General features: G+C 33.9%; 1 protein-coding gene across 1 annotated transcript in view; it reads left to right on the top strand.

Annotated features, from left to right (window-relative positions):
* The first annotated feature begins 787 nt into the window (after positions 1-787).
* Positions 788-22,752, top strand: part of ABCB5 (ATP binding cassette subfamily B member 5) — a 77,340-nt gene continuing 55,375 nt past the window's right edge. Inside the window, exons 1-12 of the mRNA XM_016217003.2 lie at positions 788-840; positions 3,554-3,611; positions 5,205-5,355; positions 8,123-8,177; positions 10,965-11,156; positions 11,238-11,409; positions 13,640-13,764; positions 13,848-14,025; positions 15,514-15,627; positions 15,944-16,054; positions 18,306-18,431; positions 19,716-19,919. Coding sequence (XP_016072489.2) covers positions 788-840; positions 3,554-3,611; positions 5,205-5,355; positions 8,123-8,177; positions 10,965-11,156; positions 11,238-11,409; positions 13,640-13,764; positions 13,848-14,025; positions 15,514-15,627; positions 15,944-16,054; positions 18,306-18,431; positions 19,716-19,919 — 1,539 coding nt within the window. The remainder of the gene's footprint in view (positions 841-3,553; positions 3,612-5,204; positions 5,356-8,122; positions 8,178-10,964; positions 11,157-11,237; positions 11,410-13,639; positions 13,765-13,847; positions 14,026-15,513; positions 15,628-15,943; positions 16,055-18,305; positions 18,432-19,715; positions 19,920-22,752) is intronic.

Raw genomic sequence — 22,752 nt, forward strand, 5'->3', positions numbered from 1 at the left:
CTATTTCAAAGTGTTTGTTTTTCAGATGTTCAGGTAAGGTTTAATTAATTAGTAATCTTACTCTAGAGTTTAAATCCATATTCTGTATAATCATCTTAATATAGGTAATATGTTGTATGGCCTAACAAATGAGATTGAGTCAAAACATCTCTATTACATTTGCACTTAAATGATAATTTATGTAAATAATTTCCATCTTAAGACAAGCTAAGATTCTGAAGTGTCATCCAAAGGAAGATACATTATGCTTAATATAATTTTAATGATGAGTGGGTTTTCAAACTATCCTATTTTTTTGTAACTATTTATATATGGTAGAATCTCTAACTTGCTTATATTTGGTTAACTAGAGAGCCCTACTCCCTCAAACTGCTCGCAGAAACTACATCAATTTTTTACAGAGAAAACTAAGCGTGAGGCAGTTCAAAGCTTTCATCAATTAAAGTTAAATCACTGGCAGAGTAGAAATAAAATCCAGTGTCCTAAAAACCTATGCATTGCTATGGACTCTGGCATCCCTTCTTTTATTCCATTTCTAGAATTTTCGTTAGTTTCAAATCTAAGCCCAGAATGAGACAAAGAAGTCATAAATTCAGTGGTAAAATCTGAAGATACCTAACCAGAAGCTTCAGTTGGAGTGGGAGTAGAGAGGCAGTGTGAAACTCAACATGATTTTTCAGAAACTGTTAGGGATATAAAGAATGCTTTATATCAACTATGTAATAAAATTTCACATAGTCATATATTTGTTAATACTTTATTTCAGAATAATTAAATTGTAAATAAGATGGCAGATTCTGAAAGAGCTGAAGAGATGCAAGAAAATTACCAGAGAACTAGGTAAGTTTTGCCTAAATTCTACAAAAAAGTGTTCTGTAACTTCAAATATCCCTTATCCTTTTCACAGCTATAGCAAAAAGTTTATAATTTTTTCCCAAAATAGCAATGCTATTTGCATTTTGCTGGACTTCAGCATAATCAGTGTTACAGCTGGTTTAATGGCAATTTTAGGAAATGTAATAGCTACAGGATTTATTGATTTAGCACTTCAGATATCACCTCTTCTTATACTTGTAATTTGTTATAGCTTACCAGATACAGAGAATTCCATTTTAGTTCTCTATGGATCCTTCATTCCAATGGTACATTTAATAAAAGAAAATATTAGATTTTTATTATTTTTTCACTGAATGGGGTCTCTGTGTATATAAGTTATAAAAATTTTCTTCACCTATAATCCATTAATTTAGAGATTTAAAGTTGAAATGGTTTAAAATATATTTTATTTCCACTTTTACCATAATAATTGGGTTATATTTCAATGTATAAACTGTGAACCTCAAGTGAACCTCTCTAGATTACGTGGTTCAGTAACACAGGGCTGCAATAGCCAGAAAAGGAGCTCCTGCCAGACCGGCCCCTGTGCTCTCTTCACTTTTTCAAAAATTATTACTGTACAATACTTATTTTTATTGAATTTATTGAGGTGACAATGGTTGGTAAATTCTATAGGTTTCAGGCGTACAATTCTATAACACATCATCTGTATATTGTATTGTGTGTTCCTCACCCAAGTCAAGTCAAGTCTCTTTCCTTCACCATTTTCCTGCCCATTGCCTCTTCCACCTCCCACACCCACCTTCACCTCTGGTAATTACCATACTGTTGTGTGTGTCTGTGAGGTTTTTGTTTTTTGTTTTGCTTAATCTCTTCGTCTTTTTCACACAGCCCCGAAACTCCCTCTCCCCTCTGACAGAGCTGTTCTCTATGAGTTCACTTTCAACTCTGGTAGGAAAGAGACTTTTTTTTTTTAATCCTCACCCAAGGATATTTTCCATTGTATTTCAGAGAGAGTGGAAGGGAGAGAGAGAGAAATATTGATGTGAGAGACATGTCAATCCATTGCCCCGCCGCACGTGCCCTGACGGGGGTTGGGGATCAAACCTGCAACCCAGGTATGTGCCCTTGGCCGGAATCGAACCTGGTGCCCTTCAGTCTGCGGACCAACGCTCTAGCCAGTGGCCAGGGCAGAAAGAGACTTTTAAAAGACCACCCAAGGGACACCCAGCTAGCTCAGTCGCTAGAGCATGAGACTCTTAAAAGACTACCCAGTCTCTCCTTCCAGGGCTTTCCATGAAGGTCAATGGGAGACAGAAATGTTTTCCTGAAACAAAATTTATCAAAAGAGAGCTTACTGGGTCTTAGGCTTTAAAATCTGTGTTTGGAGTCAGGAAAGGGCTTTGCAAGCACTTTTTGTCATCTATGAATCATCACAGAGCAAATTGGCCCCGTACATAAGTAACTTATTAACCTCAGATGGAACAAAATTAAGTGACTTATCATTTATCAAAGCTGATGGAACAACATGTTGTAAAGCTGGAGAGAAGAGTTAGAAGTTTGTCCTGTGATGTCTTTTTTAGAAAACTTAAATTGATCGTCTGTAGTCTTCTGTTAATGTTTAAGAATCATGTATGTAATTGACAGATTTCCCTGAAATAAATAGATAAAATTTACAGTTTTCATCTAGACCTACTTGAAATGTGAGCTATGAAGTGAAATTTTCAATAGGGGACAAAATGCACAGTATATTGTTTAGTGTGTAATTAATAGAACTTTCATTTAAAGCTCATGGTTTTTCTTGAGCAATTTGTTGCAAAGGATTAAAAATTCTAATTCACCACTTCATACCCATTAGGATGACTACTATTAAAATTAATAATAATAAAATAAAAATAAAAATAATAAGCATTGGTGAGGATGTGAAGAAACCTCCTTGTGCATGGTTGGTAGGAATGTAACATAATGCAGCAGCTGCGATGGGAAACAGTGTGTGGTTCCTCAAGACGTTAAAAATAGAATTACCATGTGATCTAGCAGTTTCACTCATACATATCAGAAGAATCAATTAAGGAATGGATGAGTGGATTGAAAAGGTGGTATATACATGCAATGGAATAACATTCAGCCTTAAAAAGGAGGAAAATTCTGACATTTGCTACAACTCAAATAAACCCTGATGACATGCTAAGTGAAATAAGCCTGTGAGAAAGGACAAAATACCGCATGGTTCCACTCACGTGAAATTCCGGGAGTAGTCAGGTTCAAGAGACAAAAAGTAGGATGTAGTGGCCAGAGCCTACAGAACGGCAGAATTTCCGTTTTTTTAATTTATGGTGTTCCGTGGATGGATGGTGGTGATGGTAACACAACAGTATGAATGTATTTAATGCCACTGAACAGTACACTTAAAAAGAGTTAAGATGGAAAATTCTGTGTTTATGTGTATTTTACCACAATAAAAAAATTTTACTCCTGATGTATATCTTCAGTTGTTACTCTAACTTAATGTGGACAGCCAGTGACAGCTTCCTTTTCCAGTGATCATACTAAAAATCTTTGTATTGTCTGTCATTAAATTTGTTTTTTAAATTGCAGTATTAACATAAATTTTCTACCATGGGCAAAATTTGACACTTCAGCACAATTATAATTAGAAAATGTTGCAAATTACATTCACATTGTAACCTTTACATTTTAAACATTTACTTTCCAGAAAACTGCAAGAACAACTGCCCAAAGTAAGAAACCAAGTCGTTGGAGCTTTTGAGATAGTAAGTGAAATCAGGTAGAAAGTATGCATATCAGAAAATTTCAGGGAATTGTCAGCAGTGCATAGAATATTTGTTTGGTAGTTTACATCTATTTGAGGGGGGAAGGGGAATTTAAAAAATAATTCATCAAAGTATTATTTCCAATAGAAAAAAATATAATCAACCCAACAGGTCCACAATAAAGGATAAGAAAAAAAATGATGCAATATCTAGACAGTGATTCCAATTTTGGCAGGGGGCTGGAGGAGTGTGTATGTGATGCAAAAGTGTTATCAGAGGTTATTTCTGAGTGGTATAGAATTATGAGTGACTTTTACTATTTTGCTTACATTTCAGTATTTTCCAATAATAATACATTGATAAAAGTTGCTTTTATTATTTTTAAAGTGATATAAATCCTATTTAAATAAATAATTATCTAAATATTTTGTAAAGGCTATATATGCATCAGAGTGTGTATCACCACAATTCTTTGGCACTATGTTTAAGGACAATTTTCAGAAATGCATTCTCAAAACAGCCCCTCCACCTACTCTAATCTCTAAATCAGCCTGGCTATCAATATCACTAAAAATACACTTGAAATAGTACCTGTTTTTTCAAAAGTCAATTTTTTAAAAACCTGGGAAGTAGTTGAACATGAGAAACTTTATCAAGGAGACAACACACTAGTCTGGGGATGGCGGAGGAGCAGATACGCTGTTATCATCTGTAGTATCAAGTATAATGCTATGGCAGTTAATTCATAAATATTTATTAGCTAGTGCATGAATGAGTGGAAAAACATTAATTTCAGTTTCCACGTCTATGTACTAAGTTCCTCTTGCTGTTATTCACATCTAATTTCATTTTAATACCATTATACATTTTACCTTGACCTCTCTCAGTAAGATAATCCAACATTTTCAAGTTTATGTTTTGGTTTTGGAATAGTGTTGTGGGGACCTGCTATAGAATAAAATGTGAAGCATTCGGTATTTGACTTTCAGTTCTTTCTTATTCTAAACAGTTTTGCAAATTATTATAGGCCTTAATTTACAGAATAGATGTTGTCCTAGGTAGAAAAAAATCTGAAAAATTTAAAATAAGAATGAAAAATAAAATTTATTACATTTTATTACTTTTATTAATAAAAGTAACTAACTTTTACTAGATAGTTACTGTTCATTGCACTTAGTTTCATTGTTATGATGTTGATAAGCCTAGGGAATTGAAAGTTTGAGATTGTCAGTCAACCAAGATATTATCATTGCAGTTTTTTGAAATATCTTAATTTATTCCAGAATCAACCAAATGGAAGGAACTTTCTGATTCATACCCACATCTGACCTGACTTGTGTCACAGGTCTATAATTTGTACTGATTTTGCTACGTTATGTTTTTTAACAATTTCTTCCAAGTACATTGTAAATCCTTAGGATTGGTGATACATTTTTGTGCTTTATAAATACTTGTCCATGATTTTATACATTTATTTAGTCTCCTGATTAATTTATAAAATCACATTTGCTTGGTAGCCAAAAACTGTAGTTTGGTGTTTGGTTTTAATTTTTTACAACTATAATGCTACCTTGTTTTGTTTACTTTCCTCAGTTTCGCTTTGCTGATGGACTGGACATTATACTCATGATCCTGGGATTACTGGCATCGCTGGTAAATGGAGCCTGTCTTCCTGTAATGTCACTGATTTTAGGAGAGATGAGTGATAACCTTCTTACTGGATGTCTAGTCAAAACCAACACAAGTAAGTACAATATTTACTTATCTTTGTTGCTGGAGACTCAAAAGTGTTAAATAAAACAGTCATCTCATAATACAGATTATATTGTCAAACAATATCTATATAGTATGTATTTAAGTCATTTATTTTTCTATATTGCCAGGGATTAAAGAACCAAAATCTGTATTCACCAGCATTTTTTGAAGAAACAGAACCAATAGGATGTGTGTGTGTATGTGTGTGTGTGTATATATATATATATATATATATATATATATATATATATATATAATATATATGAAGAAAGAGAGAGATTTTAAGGAATTGGTTCACTCAGTAATGGAATCTGGCTGATCCAAAATCTGCAGGGTGGGCCTGCAGGCTGGAGACTCATGAGAGAACCAGTGTTGCAACTCAAGTCCAATGGGTGTCTGCTCATGATATATAAAAATCGTCTGACAACCAGTATAGTTCAGCTTGTCTCTCTAGGAATTCAAATAATTTTCTCTCTAAAGTATAGCATAGGGAATATAGTCAATAATGTTGCAATAACTATGTATGGTGTCAGATGGGTACTCGATTTATTGAGGTGATCACTTAGTAACTTACATAATGTCCAGTCACTGAGTTATACACCTGAAACTAATATAATTTTATGTCCACTGTAACTGAAAAATAGAAATTATTTAAAAGGGGGAAAAAAGTGATTATGTCAGGATTTAATCAAACGGTTGGGCTATTCCAGGCCATTTATCTGTAATTTACCCTTTAAGAAGAAGAAATCAAGAATGGCTAGATCTTTCAGAGAGCCATTTAGAGTTTCATTAATAGTACATAGACATGCGTGGCACTGTAGCACACAGTGTAGCAAAGCTGGAAAGAACATGAAGAAAATTATAGAGACAAATAGCCTGAATAAAGATAGGAGGGGAATCTAGCAATCGGGTGTGGAAAAAAGTATTTTTGTGCTTCCCATAATTATAGATGTCCTTCATATAGCATCCTCTTTTAGGGCCATGTCCCTCAAGGTGACATTCTTTAGATGTAAATCCCATCACTTATCCTATTTGCTAACATAGTAAATATCCACTTTTTAAAAAAATCTGATAGTATAAATATTAATAATTCCCTAATATTACATTTTCCCCAAATTACACAGTAGGAAGTATCCTTATAGCTGTTTATTATAACTAGGATAAATGTCTCATTAAAATCTGACTTTTTTATATATAAGCCTGGCTTTATATGGTGTATCTCCTTCTGTGTTCTATTTGACTTTAATACTAATTTATACCCTCTTGTTTTCCACCTAAAGACTATCTTTCTAGTGTCCCAATCTTGTTTGAGTGGAATAAAGCCATTGCTTCCACCTCTATGTCCTTGCATGTGATGACCTCCTGTCTACACAGTTACTAATTTTTTGATATTTTAATGATAGAAACTAAAGTAAGTATGTCATTCTGTTTGTTAAACAAAAGGAACCACCAGTTCACCGAGCAAATGTTTATTGATTGCCAACAATGTCTCTTCAAATGAGTGAATGAAGGAGGAAAGGAGAGAAAAACATAGCAACCTAAAGCAGTATCCTTGGGAGTATTCCTTTTGTTGGAGCTACTTGATAATTGATTGCCTTACCAGCTTTAGATAGAATAGGCCAAACATCAGATTGATATTGCTTTGAATTTGAATTTTTGTTTCTCTTTAAGGCTTCTCCAATTTTTCTGAGTTTTATTGTGGAGTATACAGTAAACCTTCTAATATTGATTTTCTGGAGGATAATAGAGGAGGATTATTTGCTCCTACAAATAAAAATATGAATATAGCTATTATTGATCAGGGGCCCATTTTTGTGCCAATACTTTTGCATATGCTACTTCTATTAATATAGCCTCAAAAGTGAGATTGTAACACTTTTAGAAATACTTATTATTTTTATTAACTCAGTTAATCCCATTAAAATTTTTTACTAGGTTTTGATACTTCTATGTCAATTCTGATATTTGGAATAAGCTGCTTTAAATTTTTTTCCTGCCATAATTTCATAATAGAATAAGAGGAAAATGTTTGTTTGCATATAAATAATGACCATAGACATTATCATCTGTGAAATGTTGTGGTTATGTAAGATATGAAGAGTCATGATGTTTGTAATTGATTTTAAATGTTTATTATAGAGGTTTAAGAAAGAATATTATGATAGTGAATATTGACCACTGTTTTGTGCTGTTGGTAAAATCATGATCTTGCTATACTAATTAATGTTTGATATATTTTTTACCAGATGATATATAGAAAAGTTTACATAGAAAACTTGTAATACAAGGAGTATTTTAAATACTGTTTTATTTATGTTGTTCTATTCTTATTATACTCAACATATTTCAATGAACTTTATTTACATTTTTCCCATGACTACCGCTTCTGGAACTTGCACATGTTCTTTCTTTTCTTGAACTTTCTAAATTATTCCCTGGGGTATCTCAAACTGAATTCTAAATGCATAATCTCAGCAGGAAAGGAGAGTTCTATTAAATTACACAACTGTTGCCTGAAATAAAAGATGTCCTAAAGAATTCTTTCCAGGTATGAGCTTCATAGTTAATATTAACATGTAATTTTTCACATTGCATGAGCACTTCTTGAAACCAGAGATAATTATTTCAAATGTTACATTAAAGGCATTAAGTTTTTTTCTTGAGAATGCACTATATTTGGTTTGGAGAGCTATGTATGAAACAGTATAGCCAATTATAAATTAATTGCCTTTATAATTTAAAAAACTTTTTTACAGCAAATTATCGGAACTGTACTCAGTCTCAAGAAAAGCTGAATGAAGATATGATTGTGTAAGTCAAAATGAAATGTTAATGTCATATACATTGCATGCTGTTTTATTCAGTACTTACAAGGAAAAACTGAAGGGTTTGATCATAAATATTACTTAGAAGTGATTAAAGCAGACATATCCTCTTCTTTCATTAGGTATGCAAAATATAATTATTACATATATCTTCCTATTCGAAAGGTATGTAGGTTCACATGCTTTAAGTTTTATTTGACAAAATTATGGTCAACAGAAAAGTTGTTTTGGGATTTGCATTTTTATACCAATTTTTCCTCCTAGAACTGAAGGTACCCATCCTAGAGACTAAAGGACTTATTGTTCCTTTTTTTCAAATTATTTTCCTTACAAATCTTATAGAAATATGTCAGTTCTATGGATTTTGAAAAATAAAAAGAGGTATGCAACAAATTGTAAAATAATAATAAAATGATAAAATTTTATTGATTAATTTTAGAGACTAATTATTCATACTATCAGTTCTATTTAGACTAAAAATTGTAAAGTCTGAAGTAAGTAATTTTTAAGGACATTCTCTGTTAGTAGTTTTATGTATTAGACAGTGTGCTTTCCTCTGTCACATATATTGAGATTGTTAGTTCGAGAGATGTTACTTTACTGAGTGTATTCAATGGATTTCAGTAGTTTCTCACTAAAACTATGAGTATTTGCTATAGACTAAGTGGTTTCTCATGTTTTCAACCAAAAGTGAAGCCTCCATGTTGCACAACCCCAAGGGACACCTATCACATCACAGTCACATCTTCTAGGCCATAATTCTTGACCTGCACAGTCCAGTATTTTAGCTGCAGCCCCATATGGCTCTTTAAATTTGAATTAAATAAAATTAAATATTCCGTTTCTCATCCTCAGCCACATTCCAAGTTCAGTAGCCACATATTACTGGCTGTTGCATAGTACAGACATGGAGTATTTTTTTCATCACAGGAAGTTCTTTTACACAGTGCTGTTCAGTACCATGTGAATGGTACCTCTCAAGTCGTGCTTTGCTGCAACTTCAACTCTCCCTGAGGGAAAAGTCTTTTTTTGTGTGTGAAACTTTTGCATAACATTTTTTTACAATGGATCTTTTGAAAATTCCTGATTAGGATCCAGGGTATTGCCTTCTACTAAATTCTGTTCTTAGGGTATTAAAGCAGGATTCTAATGTACAATTGTGAAGTGTGAATTTCCAACAAAAAGTTTGGAACTTTTAAAAATAGGGGCATCCATTTAAAGAACTAACAAAAGGGAGAATAGGCTGAAAAGATATGTCTCTGTACAGCTATTGAAAGGTTACTAAATTTATAGAGACATTTTTAACATTTATAATGTAATATTTGTTATGGTACTGTTTCTCAAACCAGTGCTCTGTTTTGGAAATATTTAAGATACATGATTTTAAAAGGTTGCGTGGTCAAATTGTTTTGGAATATGCTGTATATATGACAGCACCCTCTTGGATACACGCAAGACAGAGAAGCAAGGTAAAGACTCCGTTTAATCCAGGTTTTCCAAGCCTATTTGACTATGGAACCTAATTATTTCCCCTGACATTTAGTAACATTCTGTGGAACTAATGTTCTGATTAACACATTGCTGGGAATTATTGCTTTATATAACTTTTTTATTAGGATGAGGTAATAATACCCTTTCATCTACAGTCATCAGGAACTGAAGACCAAAGACAATGACTCATAGTCTTATATAAATGTCATGTTTTAATGTTAGGTCTGTGCCTTTGTTTTTATTTATCAAACACTTATTCTGAAAATAATTGAATCTTTTCTTATTGAATAGGGACTATTTAATAGTCCCAAGATGATTGTTGGTGAATATGATGCCTCCCCTTGTGCAGTCAAGAGTTAATTAATCCTATATGAATTTCTAAGCAGCTTGTTTCCTGCTTTTTGCTACTTTGAATATATCTACTATAATCTACTTGAAAAGGAAGGGCAAACTAGATGACCACGACAGTGTTAGACTTAGTTCTACTGCATTTCATGTAAAACCCATCATAATAGTTGCTTAAGCATGATAGAAACTTATTTCTCTCACACATAAAAATCTGTAAGTAGACAGTCTAAAGATGAAATATGACTCATGTTATCAGGGACTCTGGATCCTTCTGTCTTTCTGCTAGTCATATGACCATATCTGATTTAGCCAGACATATTACCACTCTGTCTCCATCTCCATCTCTGGAGTGCCAGTGTAACTTTTTCAACGGAAAGTATTAAAAAATTCCAAAAGCAGATATAAATAGCAAATTTGTTTTAAAATACTAATTTCTGTCCTGGTTGAGGTGGTTCAGTTGATTAGAGCATTGTCCTGTGCACCAAAAGGTTGCGGGCTAAAGTCCCGATCAGAGCACAGACCTAGGTTGTGGGCTCCATCCCAGGTGAGGCACCTATGAGAGGCAACCAATCGATGTTTTCTCACACCAATGTCTCTCTCTCTTTCTTCCTTTCTCTCTCCCCCTTCCCCTTCTCCAAAATGAAGAAAACATATCCGTGCTTGAGGATAAAAAAACACTTATTTCTGCTAATTATGTAAGAGAGATATACTCTACATGTCTTACTAGGGAAACCTAGATTTTTACATTCAATTCACTTCACTTTTTCTCATGGAGGTTTATTTTTAGTTATTTTATAGGTTTTGGCAAAAATTCCCTCAGTCAAATATTGTGATAGGTTCTTTTTTGGGTGTCTTTTGGGGGGTAGGTGTTGGGGGTTTTGTGGTAACACGGGAAAAGTTGCTCTCCAGTCTCACATTTCTAATCTTTTTTCAGGTTGACCCTGTATTATGTTGGAATAGGAGTTACTGCCTTGGTTTTTGGCTACATGCAGATTTCCTTTTGGGTTATGACTGCAGCACGACAAACCAAGAGAATTCGAAAAGAGTTTTTTCATGCCGTTTTGGCACAGGACATCAGCTGGTTTGATGGCTGTGGCATTGGAGAACTGAACACTCGAATGACTGAGTAAGAGGATGCATGTGTAGCATATCAACTTTGTTTTCATATATGACATATAAATGACTTCCCTGCATTTATTTGTTTCAGTGACATCAACAAAATCAATGATGGTATTGGAGACAAGATTGCTCTGTTGTTTCAAAACGTGTCTACATTTTCTATTGGCCTGGTGATTGGTTTGGTGAAGGGCTGGAAACTCACCCTGGTGACTCTGTCTACATCTCCTCTTATAATCGCTTCGGCAGCCTTGTTTTCTAGGGTGGGTAAGATGGCTAATGCGGTATTGACTAGAAGTGGGAATGTGAACTGGGTGTTTTACTGAGTTTGTCAGAAGGGCATTTCTTTTCACTTTTTATGTCCCCAAATAGGGACATAGACCAGAATTACTTTTGATTTTGTTCACTGTTAATCACTTTTCTATCTTCAAGTTATTAGGCTATGGTGAGGCTGGTTTTAGTATTATATTAACATTAAAAAATATTCCTCTTCATTTAGTAGCCTAATGCAACTTCAAATGATAGCATGGATAAAGTATTGTGCATGGATACATTGGATGCTGGGAGTACGTTGTGTGTTCTAAATTCCCAGATAAATGTGTTGTGGTTTATTTCACTAGAACAGAATGAGAAAATCCTAAAACAGTAAATACTTAAACACTTTTTTATGCCAGCCATTTAAACTTTAAATTTTTAATAAGACTCTGAATTATATATAGAATGTTTGCTAATGTCTATTTTAATGTACTATGTAAATCTCTTTTAATTTTTTAACAAAATACGTATGTGCATTTTAAATTACATTTTAGCACTGTTATACTGTGATTATACCACAAGATATTAATCTATTTACAGCCTGATTTTGAAACCAATGCTCTTTGTGAAATCTAAAAACAGCCAATATATCCTCTCTCTAAATCAAGTTTTTGGAAACTCTATCAATGTATATACCCATCTCCTAGATTTAAGGCACAGTGTATTCTTGAGGGATGGATAGAGTTTTCATTTTGCAAAGCTAATTGTTCTTTATGAAAATCAAACCCATAAAATTCACTGAGTTTATTTGCTAGCAATATACAAAGTCAACCAAACAAGAATTTTTAGCAATGAAAATATTTTGTGGTTGAATAATTCCTTAACAATAGACTTGAATGTTTAGACAGCAGATCTTTATTTAGCGTGACTTCTAGTGTTGACCTGGTAAACCTTGTCAAAATGTTCATCCCTAGCTTATTTGAAATGAGGACCTATCAGGAGGAAGATTACCCACAGTATGTTACTAAGATCAGATCTTAACTGCCCAGGGAGGTGAAGTAGACAAGTTGTTTGAAAGTCACAGCAGTGGGGAATCTAAGTTCTGCTATTGTTGTATTAACTGATTGTGAAAAGGAAGGAAGTAAAAGTCAAAGTTACCCATATGGCTAAAGAAGTCAGGGTGGATTGTTGCTAGCTTCCTTCAATTTAATTTAATTTGTCAAACATTTATTAAATACTCACTATGTACAAGGTTTTTTGCTAGGTGCTTCTTCCCTTCTAGTGATATATTATAGAAATGATTATCTTTTAAAATAATTCAGAAAATAATGGATATTATTCAGCTTATGCTACCTTCTGAGTTCAACAACTGTCCGGGTATGTCTTACATAAAATCATCTCCAATGATGTGAAATGTACTTTTAAAGTGGATAGATCTGTTATGTGAGTAGGCAGTAGTTAGACTCACAGCTCAGAGGACAATTTTTGTCCTGTTCCCTTTCATTGAACTGTGTGCTAATTACTAAATTAAATCCTCTACTAATTAAAGGAGTAGTACATGCATATGATAGAAAAAAAGGCCCATTCTGATTTTAAAACTTTGAGAAATCACATAAACCTCCCTAACACCAAGAATGATATTCTCCTCTCTCTGTCTCTGGAATCTCACCTGTTTGGAGATACAGCATTTACTAGGAAGGCAGCATTATAGTAATAGCTTCTGGGGTCATACCCCAGGCATATGCAGAATCATCTTTCTCTTTCTGCCACATCCCTGTGACCAGTATTCTCTGGAAGCTTTGCTTTTTACATAATAACAAATTAAATCAAGTTAAATTAGGCTTACTAATTCCCAGAGTGCACCCAAAAGAACTGTATCCCTAATATCCTTCTCCAAATCCAGTCTTTACCAATTGTATTAATATAAACACCCGTTTTCTAAGTTTTTAAAAATACAGAGAGAAAACAGTGAAACTCTACTGGTAGAAGGCAAAAATTGAGATTTAGATTGTAGGTTATGGTAGGCTAAGCTCTTTTACTGCTGTGAGACTTTAAAAAGTCAATATTCTGGTCACTGGTTTCCTCATTTGCAAACTGACAAGGTTAGATTAAGTGATATTAAGTACCTTTGCAATAATAAAATTATGTTATTTTAAATTCTACCTGAATTAGATTCTCTCTACATTGTTACTATCCCAGGGTCATTCTTTGTTTAACTGCAGTCATGGTTTATTACAGATAGTCATCTCATTGACCAGGAAGGAATTAAATGCCTATTCCAAAGCTGGAGCTGTGGCAGAAGAAGTTTTGTCATCAATCCGAACAGTCGTAGCCTTTGGGGCCCAAGAGAAAGAAATTCAAAGGTCTGTTCCTTAAATTATGACCATATATGCTTGGTTTTATTTTTCCCCCCAAGAGCTATTACATTATGTTTTGTCTTTTTAAGGTATACACACAATCTAAAAGATGCAAAAGATGTTGGCATTAAAAAGACTATAGCTTCAAAACTCTCTCTTGGTGCTGTGTACTTCTTTATGAATGGAACCTATGGACTCACTTTCTGGTATGGAACCTCCTTGATTCTGAGTGGAGAACCTGGTTATACGATTGGAACTGTCCTTGCTGTAAGTCTTGTTTGAGAACAAAGTAATTGGTCTAGATAATTTTTTTTCTTACTTAGAGTATAGTAAAAATTTCTCTTTGAATAACACTAAAAATTCAAAGATGAATGTTTTTAATAAATAAATATTTGTTTCCTTCAAATAATTTGTATACACCTTTAAATTATAGTTATGAATGACAGGATATATTCATTCAGCCCATCTTCTAAAAGCATCACACTTTTAAAAGAATCATAATTTAATTTTCCTCTGAGAGACAGAGTTTTCTTAATCCAGCAGTCAAAAAGGCCAGTCTCTGATGAGACTTCTTCCTTTCAGTCTTGCTGAGATAAAATAGCACTCTACATTCACCTTGCTAAATGTCTTCCCTCTGGAAATATCCTATAGAGTGGACTCTCCTGCCCTTCCTGTGTCCTTTCAGCATATAAGAATGTTTAAAACAAACTAGCTCCTGCCAGGTGGCTCAGTTGGTTGGAGCATTGTCCCATATGCCAAGAAGGCTTTGGTTTGATCCCGTCAGGGAATGTACAGGAGGCAACTGATCAATGTTTTTCTCTCTCCCCCTCCCTTCCTCTCCAAAATCAATGAATATATCTGTGAAGCTATAAAAAAATAAAATAAAAACAAAAAATAGACTATATAAGCTCTGTCCAGCATCACAATTTAGAGTTATTTAAACTCTTAGAGGTTATGCATTAAATTTGAACAATTATCCTCCCAAGTTTCAACAATCAACAGATCATTTCAGGATTAAGAACTATTTGCCTTGCTGAACTAAATTAATCTGGTCTATATACTTCAATTTATGTCTGGCTCTCCCATTCCAAGTAGATTTCTTTTTTTCCCAACTAAAGTCATCTTTTGAATTTGCAACTTTCATAGTTAAGACTTTAAACCATTTATTTCATATAAATGAAACTTGAGCATGAGGAATTTGGGGCACATCCTTACTCCTCAGTTTATGTGTGACTTGGGCAAATGTCAGGTTCCTTATCTATAAGTAGGGAAAAGAGCACCTTGCTTGTGGGGTTTTCTTATTTGAATTTTTGCAGAGATGTGTCTGTCTGAAAATGGACAAGAGTCCAGTAAGACAAGAGTTCATAAAAGTTTGGACAGGAATAGTACAATGTCTCTAAGTTAGTGAAATTTAACACATCCTTCTCTTTAGAGATCAAGGGGTTGACCAGCAAGGAGGGGAGTGCAACTCACTCACTCAACCAGGTTCACATATGGCAGGCACTCCTCCATAAGCCAGTTTTCCTGCTAAAGGTAATAACAACAGGACTATGGGACAATCAAAAGTTGTTCCACATTAGGAAAAGGTCAAATATACTTGCATTATATTTCCTTTATATTTGGCAGCAGCTTCTATTCTCTCCTACCTAATTTTTCTAGTATCTGTCTGAGTCTTAACCAAGTATATACTTTGTTCTGTTGTCTCTCTTATATAGCTGAGAAAGGATAAATATTATATATTTTTTGTTCTTGTAGGTTTTCTTTAGTGTAATCCATAGTAGTTATTGCATTGGAACAGCAGCCCCTAACTTTGAAAACTTCACTATAGCCCGAGGAGCTGCCTTTAATGTTTTCCAGGTTATTGATAAGGTAAGACTTCTAATTGCTTTGAAAGATGACTAGCATTGCTGTAAGAAGGAAACCAAAAAACAGGCACAATCATTTCCCTAAGACAAAAAGATGGGCAAAATCCATGTTGGGCAGGTGGCTATGGAAAGAGAGATTGTTTTCATTCTTCTACAAGGAGACTGTGTTTTATTAAAACCTTCATGTATATAAATCAGTGCCCTTCTAGCCAAAAGGAAATCATTGTAAAAGAAAACCATCTTTAAACTATTTTTGTAGAATGTAGTGATTGTCAGCTTATTCCTTTGAAAATTTATAATGTTCTTTTTGTTTTTCCAAGAAACCTGCTATAGGTAACTTTTCAACAACAGGTTATAAACCGGCATGCATAGAAGGAACTGTGGAATTTAAAAATGTTTTTTTCAGTTATCCATCAAGACCATCTGTCAAGGTAGGTTAAAATTAATCATAGAATTGTACAGTTTTCTGATATTATCATCTACTGGCTAAGATCTCTTATTCAATAATCTGGGATCATTTTGGCCAAGATTTAGCAGCTTTGCTCAGAGACTTGAAAATAGAGACAGAGAGAAAGGGGGTGGGGGGAGGAAGGAAAGAAAGATCAGTAATGGACAGATAACTCTGGATGAGCTAGTTACAATTTGTAGCCTCTTTTCTACATTCAACTGACTAAAGCATTTTCACCTCCCTGCAATTCCTTCATTCTGGATTTGGGAGCAGAACAAAGTGTCTTGGGTTGATGGTGCCACCTATTGGTGGTCCCTGGATGTTATCCCACTCAGCATAACTCATTTTAACCTAGTTTCTAACCTGGGAGAATTACGCATAGGTTGTGCCTTTCTCTTCTCCCTTTTCTAGGGCTTTTACTGCCACCAGCATTTGTGCCTCAGTTACTTCCCCTTTCATTTTTACACACATACAAACACACTCTCACATGCACACGCAGCAGTTTACCCTCCTTCCTCTGTCATTCAGCCTTTGACAAGTTCTTCAGAAAATGTGTCTTCTATTGTCTTCCTCCTTTCATTTTATTGTTATTCATCCAAAAAAGTAGTTAAAGATTGCAAAGAGTAACTACCAAAAAATACCCGGTTCCTAGAAAAAGGACATGATTTCAAGTGAAATTAATAAAATTGCTAATGTTATCAACCTTTAATGCCTTTTAAAGTATGCAAACAAATGTCCCCTGCATCATTTGCATCAAAAAAGACGTACCTACTTCTTCTTCCTTATTTTTCTCTAAGTCTTTGATTGAAATTCTCTTTTCAAAGCTCTTTATTTTTAAAAAATTTCTTGTTACTTAACTACCTTTATTACAGTAGTCTTCTTCCATTTTTCTTAACATAAATAGAGTATTTCAGCTCCACTTTGCAACTACATTTGGGTTGGCTTCCTGGAAACTTAAGCACCAGTTGTGCTATTATATTGCATAGTAAAGTGCTCTCTGGGTTTTTTGTTGTTGTTGTTGTTGTTTGTTGTTTTTTAAAGGGAAAACTGCTATTTTTTTTTTTTTTTTAATATATCTTTATTGATTTCAGAGAGAGGAAAGGAGAAGAAGGGAGAGATAGAAACATCAATGATGAGAGAGTCATTGACCGGCTGCCTAGCCCACAACCCAGGCATGTGCCCTGGCCGGGAATCGAACCCCGATCGCCTGGATCCTAGGTCGATGCTCAACTGCTGAGCCACACCCAGCCGGGCGCTCTCTGGGTTTTAAACATCTATTTTTTAAATGAACTTTTGAAACCTAGCTCTGTTTGTTAAGCTGAAGAATTTTTAAAAAGAAAAAGGTCACTCACTTTAAATAAAACACAAATTCTTCTAAGGAAAGTACAGAAATCGACTCGAGAGTAAAAGAGCAGGTGGGAGAGGAGGTCCTCCCACTGGGTTTCCTGATTTCTCACCTCCTTTAGAGAATTTTTCTCTGCTTGGCCCTTTGAAGATTTTATGTTTGGCTATTTAAAGGGTTTGTTTCTTTACAAATGGGCAGATCAAAGTGAGAGAATCCAAGGAAAGATTCCCATATGTATAGGGCTAAATACATACAAATGCAAGCAAAGATAAGTGAGAATTTCTCACTTGTCCCTGGAATACTAAATGCCAGTAGCAATCCCCAGTTATTGAGAACATTTTAATGTGCTTCCCCTAAGTTGAAATGTCCCCAAGAGATCTACCACTAGAAGAGGGAGGGTTTCTATTGGTGAAGTCTCATTTTCCCTAAGAAGTTTTAGCAATTGTTTTACTTTAGAACATATTTTGCTATAATGCTGAATATATTCTAAAAGAGAACTTTCTTAAATAGCTCACAGAGATATCTGGCAAGCTTTCATACAGTTGCAAATTAAAAGGCAAAATTTTCACTAACTTGGTAGTCATGAAATTCATATAAAGTATTTCAGCTGAAAATACAGTTTGCTGTGGTTAGTTAATATTTAATGAATACTCTAAATTTAGATTTCTTCTTTATAGAGAGATGATGAGAGATTCTTTTACTATTATTTTCCAAAATTATGCAGGTTATTGTTTTACATGTATGTGAAACAAACATAACAAGATCTAAATTTTTTTTTTAAGAGTCACAGAATTTGTTTTATGTTAATTACATTAAATTTCTGAAAATATGTAAACCATATTCTCACTTATCCTAGTTTTATGTAATTCCTTCCCATACATTCCAATAGATTCTGAAAGGTCTGAATCTCAAAATTAAGTCTGGAGAGACAGTAGCCTTGGTTGGTCCCAATGGCAGTGGGAAGAGTACAGCAGTCCAACTTCTGCAGAGGTTATATGATCCCAAAGACGGCTTTGTAAGTACACCGAGCAATATTATGCACAGTCTACACAATGAAATTTGGAAATACCACCTATTACAAAGATCTTACAGCTATGGCAATTTTTAATTTTTAACAGTGGAGCTCGGAGAGAAGCAATATTGTTTTCTTTCCAGCATATTCATTCATTCAACAAATATTTCTTGAGCACCTACTATGCACCAGGCACTGTTCTAGTTGCTGGAAATACATTGGTGAACAAAGCACAAAAACCTCTGCCCTCATCAAGTTTACATTCTAATAAGTAGAGACAGACAATAAATAAAATAAGTAAGTTATATAGTAGGTCAGAAGGTATTAAATGTTGTAGATAAAAATAACATCGTAATTTGTAGTACCCAGAACTTACCAAGATTTCAGTTTCTCAAAACATCCCAGTAGAATGACATCTGTAAAGAATATATTCTTTCATTTCTGTCACTTAAAATGTTGCACTTAATTTTCTTACCCTTGTACGTGGCATAGAGAATGAGACTGTGATAGTCACAGAAGCATAACTTTTAATGCTTCTATTCAGTTTTTCAACTGTTATTTTTAAAAGAAAATCTACTCTCCAATAGCCTGATATCACTGAAATTTGACTTCTTAAGTGAGGTTTTATTTAGTCTCCTATACTCATGCATCCATGGTAATATTGAATAAATTATTTTATAACCATTCCATATATAAAGCAGTTGCATAAAATACACTTGCATAAACAGAATACCACAGTTGGTGAGAAAGAGAGACTTTATGAGTTATAATTATGAAATATTGGCTTCTCTCATTGGAATATGTTGGGGTAATTGGTAATGGCACTATCTGTGGAGGAGACAGCATTTATTTACTATTATTTATAGCAATGAATAGAAAACACTTTGCCTTTTGCAGGGTAGTGAGATGTTGAAGAGAAGTAAGGAAGGATATTTCTTAGAAAAAATGCAAAGATCACATCAGTCTTAAAACCTGTGTCACCTTATCTACACAATAGCATTGTGGCACCTAGGGTACATATATTTATAATACCTAATTTGTGAATCTTAGAATAAAGATACTTAGGTGATGTGGTGAGATTTTAAACCAATTTTTTTGAAGTTCTGTTGGTTCCTATATGCCAAAAAAAGTCTCTTAATATAAATACTATAAATATTTTATCAAAATATAGTCAGTCTTTGATTCCTGAAAAACTATGCTTCTCAGCTTATGTTTTGGACTAAAGAAAAGACTAAACACAGTACAGTGAAATGCATCACAACATGGTTCATTCCTTTGGATTGGCAGATCACAGTAGATGGAATTGACATCAGAACTTTAAATGTGCGGCATTATCGAGAATATATTGGAGTAGTCAGCCAAGAGCCTGTTTTGTTTGGGACTACAATTAATAACAATATTAAATATGGACGAGAAGACGTGACTGATGAAGAGATTGAGAAAGCAGCAAAGGAAGCAAATGCTTATGATTTTATAATGGAATTTCCCAATGTAAGTACACTATGTAGCCTATGTCCTTAGCTTAGAGCAAAAGCACTCCAATATTACAAAATGAAATAACAAAGCAATAACTTCTACAGAATAGGAGGATGTGATTAATTTTTGAGTTATCCTAGATGAAACATCTATAAATGAGAGAGCATCTAACAACCAAAAGAAATGCATCATTGAAAGATAAATCTTAAAAATCCTATTTGGTTCTAATTGGTTCTCACTGTAAATGAAAAAGAAAAAAATAACAAAGATTACATGAGACAAAATCATCATTACAAGCAGAGAAATAATGGCTCTAAAATGTTGGTTTGTAAGGCCATCTTGTGGCTAAGAGTGGGAATGTCACAAAATGTTTAGATTGGTTCTGTGATTAGGCAAAAGAAAAACTATGATGATTTTTTGGAAGCAGGTGGAGCTAATATTGGATGTGAAGTCATACTTGGAAATAGATAAAATAAACTAAAATTCTTGGTATTAGGACATATCCTAATAGGTATTTAGAATCAATTGCTGTAAAACCATTTATTTACATTTTCCAAAATATTTGTTCATCAGTATTACCTGAAATTGCTGTGAGGAGTACCCTGTAAAAATGAAAGGATAAGATTTGTAATTAAAATACAAATTTCCACCATCCCTGAAGTCAACAATAACAAAAAAGTTTATTTTAATGGGTATGTTTTACAAGCTGCCCTCCATGGGGTCATAATAATTTTGTTCTTTCTTTTTCTTTTAATAATAAATACCTCTATTTCCATTATTTAATGTCATAATTAGGACAGCAAACTCATTAAATACTTGAAGTCATCTTTGCCTTATGGTTCGGGAAAACACAGACTTCCTTTCTTTGACCTTTTGACACTTACATTGACTTCTTTTTCTCAAAACACCAGCAATCTTCAGTTTCCCACTTGGAATTAGGGGCTTTCTGCAGCCTCTTAAATTATACCCTGTAAGTTACTATTTGTTTTTACTAAAAGTCTCATTTATACAAAAATGTCCCTTGCTGTATAAATAGAATAGCAAATCTTAAAGATATCATCCAAAGAACAAATTAAAGACACCAGCTTATGATGATGGAAACAATTCCACAGCCATTTTTACCCAGAGAAATAAGGATAAATACAATAATAAATAAAAATTTCAAAAGCGGTTAATTCATAAAGATGAAAAATCAGGGAAAGCTATGCTAAAACAAACAAGCATACATTATTTTTATGATAATTCTATGACATACATGTATTTTAAAATCAATTTATTAGGTTTAACTAATACTTGATAGTCTTTTTCAATAAACAACCATAAGTCTAGCTGAAATAGGACAATTTCTTCTAAGCACTGGATGAAAGGGAACATAAAACTGTGATTCCTGAGATAAAGGAAGCTCATGAAGAAAGTCCATGAATTTGTATCATTCTGCCTGGGAACAAACTTCTTACCACATTTCTGGGCAGTGGAATCCATACAGAACATAGCAGTCCCACTGAACTGAAAGAGAGAATTTCAGAGCAGCTTAAGCAAATGCAGAGGCAGTGAGCGAGCTATGGAGTTGAGGTGGGGGAGGGGCAGAGGTCCCTGTAGTCATCATCCCTTGGGAATCTTTGAGAATAAAACTACCCAGGGCTTACCAGTGAGCAGCTGCTGCAAAGCTGAGAGTAGAACAGAGATACTAGAGGTCAAGCAGGATAGTGGGGATGTTGAAAGCACAGCACAGCCAGAGTGGAGAGATCACATTAACACCTTTTTAATACCTCAGGCATATAGCTCAGACACCAATAAAAGCTACACCTTAGGAGTAAAGACCACACCTTAGAGTAAGGCTGACTCTAGACCTGCCCTAACAAATTCAAAAACCAAGCCATAACAAGATTCCCAGAGTAGACATAACTTGGAGGTTGGGCCCTGCCAAGTTTCAAGACTTTCTACAGATTCACTCCCAACAAATCATAAAACCAAGATTACACAAGTTCAAGGTGATAAGTCAATAATTGAATTGCCTACTAGAACAAAAATCAGCACTTTTTTCAAAAGGAAACAAATTCAGAGTCTCTCCAGAATATCAGTGCACAGAATTGAGCACATGTTCTAAAATAACTAGACATGCAAAGAAATAGGAAACTATGAACCACAGGCAAGAAAACAATTTAAATATTTATACACTTCAGAAAAGCTTCAAAATGAATGAGGGGAAAAAAGACAATGATACATCTGAAAGGAGAAATAGACAAATCCACAATTTTATTTGAAGTCTCCAGTACCTGAGAGAACAAATAGGCAGAAAGTAAGGATATAGAATGACCAGAACAATACTGTCAACCAACTAGAGCTGACATTTATAGAATACCCAATAGCTACAGAATACATTCTTCTCAACTGCGTATGAAATGTTCACTGAGATAAACAATATTCTGGGCCATTAAAATAAAAATTAATAGCTTTTCAATGTCAAAGAATATATCAAATATGTTATCAGTCCATAATAGAATTAAATAGTAGAAATCCACAAATATTTGAAATTTAAATAGCCCATTCCTAAATAATCTATAGCTCAAAGAGGAAATTTCAAGGAAAATTAAAAGATCTTTTGAACTAAATAGAAATAAAAATGAAATGTATCAATAGTTGTGGGATACAGTTAAAGCACTGCCTTAAGAGAAACTTATAACATTAAATACTTATTTTAGAAAAGTAAAAAGACCTAAAGTCTGTAAACTAAGTTTTCACCTTAAGAAACTAGAGTAAAAAGAGCAAATCAAACCCAAAGCAAGCAGAAGGAGAGAAATAATAGAGATTAGAGCAGCAACTAGTAAAATAAAAAATGGAGAAACAT

The sequence above is a fragment of the Miniopterus natalensis genome, chromosome 10 (assembly GCF_054644295.1).
Source record: "Miniopterus natalensis isolate mMinNat1 chromosome 10, mMinNat1.hap1, whole genome shotgun sequence".
Classification (NCBI taxonomy): Eukaryota; Metazoa; Chordata; class Mammalia; order Chiroptera; family Miniopteridae; genus Miniopterus; species Miniopterus natalensis.